At 63.6% G+C, this 4,393-nt stretch overlaps 1 protein-coding gene across 1 annotated transcript; it reads left to right on the top strand.

The window, feature by feature from the left end:
- Positions 1-425: 425 nt before the first annotated feature.
- On the top strand, positions 426-863 carry MNEG_12803 (hypothetical protein; the record flags this gene model as incomplete). The annotated part of the gene is made up of 1 exon (XM_014038725.1): positions 426-863. One exon carries the CDS (start codon positions 426-428, stop codon positions 861-863), a length of 438 nt encoding a protein of 145 aa, XP_013894179.1.
- Between the last annotated feature and the right edge of the window lie 3,530 nt (positions 864-4,393).

The raw sequence follows: 4,393 nt of genomic DNA, 5'->3' as shown, positions 1-4,393 counted from the left end.
ATCATAAAATCGGTCCATGGAGCGCCCCGCAGTCCGGACACCCATTCCGTGACAAAGCCTGGCGTGGTCAGAATCCGGGACCGTGCAAGAAGCTTGGTGAGAACCGCGATGAGTATAAAACGCGTGCCGATTTTTACCATTTCCAATCCACTACCTCCACCCACGCCTACCCATTCAAACAGTCCATCCCGCTCTTCAGGTGGGTGCGATCGTCTGGGATGTTGCATGATGCTTGACGCAAGTATATTGAGCGTTAGATCAAGGGTGTCTCATTCAGCACCAACGCGTCCAGCCACCCCAGGCCGCGGCCCCCGACCCGCCCCCCTCCGGGCGCCATCCTCACATCCTAACCCGTCGTGTCGCCGCTCTCCCCTCCCTTTCCCTGCTCCCCGACTTGCACAGGCTTCAGCACCCCACCCTTCACAATGGCTCGCATGCTTGCTGTGGCCGCTATGGCCGTGTTCGTCCTGGCCGCGCCCGCCCTTGCGGCCCGCGACCTCAAGCAGCTGGGCGCCGTCACTGGCGCCGTCAACGGCCTCCTTGGCACTGTGGGCTCCACCGTCAACGGCCTCCCCGTTGTTGGCCCCGTTGTGGGCCCTGTTGTCGGCACTGTGGGCGGCACCGTGGGCGGCCTGCTCAACACCGTGGGCGGCGTCGTCAACACCGCCACCGGCGTTGTGGGCAGCCTCCCCGTTGCCGGCCCCGTTGTCGCCCCCGTCCTTAACACCGTCACCGGCACCGTGGGCGGCGTGGTCGGCACCGTTGGCGGCGTCGTCAACACCGCCACCGGCCTTGTTGGTGGCCTGACCGGCGGCCTGACTGGCGGCCTGCTCGGCGGCGTGACCGGCGGCCTGCTGGGCTGATTCCGCAATCTCGACTTTTTTCCCGCTTCCCGCACTAACATGTTTGATGCGTTGAACCATCATCCTGTACCTTGGCACTGACCTGCTATCAAGAAGGGTGTGCACACACTGCCCTTCTGCTGTGTGAGATTGCCTGTGATGTCAGGCTGGCGGTGCCATCTGTGGTCCACTGCAGCGGCCCAGTGGCAACCACACCTTGTAACCTTTTGTACACCTACAACCAGCGCTCCGAAACATGAGAGGTGCATTGCATGTGACCAGCTTCCAAGGTGTTAGCTGCCCAACAACCTGTGCATGCACCAGCTCAGCCCTTGCGAGAGCATTATGCCTGGAGTGTTGCTTGACAGATGCACAGCAAAACACACCCACGCCAATTATCATTCAAACAGTCAGCTGAAAAGTGTGGCTTCAGACTTCCAAGACATGAAGGTTGATGGATGCACGCGTAATGCGGCTGCATGCTCAGGAGGGCGGGTGTTCGGAACTCGTGCGTGGCGAGCAAGAAGCGTGCGCTGCACTTGCTCAGAATGGTACTGTGGTCTCCAGCTGGCCAGGCACAGGCGTGCATGCAACAGCAGTCCAGGAATGCATCAACCACCAGGCGGGCGCCCCCACCTCTCGGCCAACGGCAAGCACGTGTCCCACTGGGGCACACAGGAGAGGCCCATCACGCAAACATTGTGACTGCGTGTGCTGAATGCAGCTGCGCGGTTGCGCTTCAGTGGTGCGGCTGGCGCCAAAGCGTCACCACAACGGGTGACGCGGCGCAGCTTGGAGTTTGGCGCTCTCATCTCAGGCAGAGATCATGTTCGTCAACCAGAATTGCTGAGCCAATCGCGCCAGAAGCGCCGTTTAGATCGACTGGTTTGAGGCACGATCACCTGCAGCGCGAACTGCCTGGTCGATAAGTCGATTCGCCACAAACCAGCAACCCCGCAGCATACATTGCAACTGCGGCACAGCGTGCAAGCAACAGCGCAAAGCGGCAGGGGCGGCAGCAGCAGCAGCAGCAGCAGCAGCAGCAGCAGCAGCAGCAGCACATCCTTGGCAGCGCGAGCGGCAGCGCGCGACACCCGTCGCTGCCTGGTACCCCGGAGCCGCATCCGATGTCGGCGCACTGGATCTTCATCAACTCCTCGGCCTACCGCCGCTTCATCGAGCGCAGCCGCGAGAACCGGTGGCTGTTCTGGGGCGCCACGGCGGGGGTGTTGGCTGTCGGCGTCGGCGCCGCCCAGCTCACTATGGGCCTCACAAACCCCAATATGGAGGAGGAGGGCGCCAGGGACAGGAAAGACGAGCTGTCAAAGCTGCCCATGCACGCGCAGGTGCAGGCGCGCAAGCGCATGCGCGCGCGAAAGCAATCAGCCGCACGCGTGGGAGGCATGCACGAGGCCGGTGCCGCTTGCTGCCTGCAGGCGGGCGAGCGCGCGGCTTGCAGGAGGGCGAGCGCGCCGCTTGCAGGTGGCCCGCCTGCACGCGTTCCCGCACGTCGCCCGCTTCTGCCAGGGGTGCTGAAGGCGGATGCAACCTGCAGCCCCAGCAACCGCCCCCCACAGGCAACGTCCCAGAAGCCCCTGCCTGGATACTCCATCGGCTGCCACACCACATCGGATGCCTAACGCAACCACGCCTGTTTGCTCACAATCTTGCTGTACGAACACCGTGCCGGCTCCCAGGCGGTGGCGCGTCGTAATCGGGAGCACCTGAAAGCCATGATTACTGATGTCAGGGAGGGCAGGGACCAGGCGCGGTACAGGTCAATGCTCAAGTGAGTCACCGGCGGCGGCCACGCCGCGCGCTTCTTGTCCCCTGCGCCGCGGCGCGCAGCGCTTTGAATGGCAAGGCTGGGGTGTGGGCGGATCGCGCGCGGCCGCGGCGCAGGCGCGGGCAAGCCTCCCCGGGAGACCTGGGCCGGGGGGCGCAGATTTGAGCATGAAAGAGGCGCTCTGAGGAGCCTGCGGCCGTGGACGGGTTCGAGCCCATCAGCTTAAGCCCCGCGGCCGTCCTACTGGATGTGGTCCCACCGCATGGGGCTTGACGGTGACAACCCACGCTCGCCTGCCCGGCCGCACTATTGTTTGCAGCGGCAAGATCCATGGGACGACGCATGGTACTACGATGCCTTTGCCGGACGAGGACTAGCGGCGTGATGGGGCGGGCCGGGGCGCGGACCCGTTTGTGGGGGAGTGGTGGTGGGATGAGCGGCGTGCAGGGGCCAGTTGTGTGTGTGTGGGAGCGTCGCGCGAGGGAGAGAGTCATAACCGGCGGCTGCAGCCGAGAAACCCTGCAGCTGAGACACGCTGCAGCACCGCCGGCTGCCTGCTAGAAGCGACACCTTGGAGAGCCACGCTTTGCGATCCTGCAGCTGTTGATGTCGGCCGCGGGCGCAGCACCTCGCGCCGCGGCCCGCTGCCGCGTGCCGCGCCGGCGCGGCGCTCTTGCAGTGGCATGGGGGCACAGAGCCCCCTGCAATGAAATTCACTTAATGGCCCCTTTTTGGGTACATTGTGTCTCATTTCAGCATCTTGGAACTGAAGTAACATTGGTATGCTTGCCCGTTTTCGAATCGCCTTGTGGCGAGGAGATTACTCAGGCGCGTGCAGCGGGATGTGTCGCGCCCACGGCGCAAAATTTGAGGGCACGCTTACCCTCCAGCGGGCGTGGGGCATGATCCCCTCGTGCTCAGTCTTTAAGCACGGCGCCCTGGGTCGCTCTGCTGCTGCACAACGGCGTGCCGGCCGACGCTTGGTTGACGCCGCAGGAAATGGGCCGCCGGCGCCGTGTTTGGCTGAAGGCCAAGGGAGGCCGCGCCGCCAAGTGCGACTGCTGTATTTCGGATTGCTCAGGGATGCCGTGGCTGCAGGGCACGGGCCTGATGACTCACTCGGCCGCAGGGCCCGAGATGCTGCTGCCGTCGCTATTGCCGCAGCACAACGCGTGAATCGCGCTGCGCTGCGCGAGTGTGAAGCGGCGTGGGACTGCGCTTTCACGCCTCACTGCGGCCGCCGAGCGCTGCTTTTGTGCAGCGCAGCGCACTTGAGGGCCCGCACGGCTGGCCTCGCGCTGCAGCTGGCCCAACACGCTGTGTTGTACCGAGGTGCTTAGCGAGATCAGCAGCCACCCCGTTCCAGACAAGCAACGGGACAATTAGTCCTTTCTGACGGTGTTGAGAAAGTCCCAGGAAAGGTTGGCGCTCTTGAGCTGGCAGAGGCATCAGCGTGCGGTCCTGGGCTGTGCAGCCAGCAGGGCGATGAAGCTGGAGCGCTCGCGCTTTGACCAGAATTGAGCAAATCTGACCATGTTTGACTTGCTGAGGCACCAGCTGGTGCGCTTCTGTGATGGTGCACTTACGGTTGACACTTGCAACTTTGCATCAAGTCAACTTGTGTGTGAGCGGGTTCGCCAATCAGAGCGGGGATTATAGGCTGACCAGCATGCAATGCAAGCCGCAAAACAAGAAGAAAGTGGCCCTGCGGGCCGGGTGGAGCGCTGACGCCGAAATTACGGGCGCGCCCGCACACGCGCACGCA

This window comes from Monoraphidium neglectum (assembly GCF_000611645.1).
Source record: "Monoraphidium neglectum strain SAG 48.87 unplaced genomic scaffold scaffold03447, whole genome shotgun sequence".
NCBI lineage: Eukaryota > Viridiplantae > Chlorophyta > Chlorophyceae > Sphaeropleales > Selenastraceae > Monoraphidium > Monoraphidium neglectum.
Note: the sequence above shows the minus strand (reverse complement) of the source record. Positions and strands in the feature narration are given on the sequence as shown.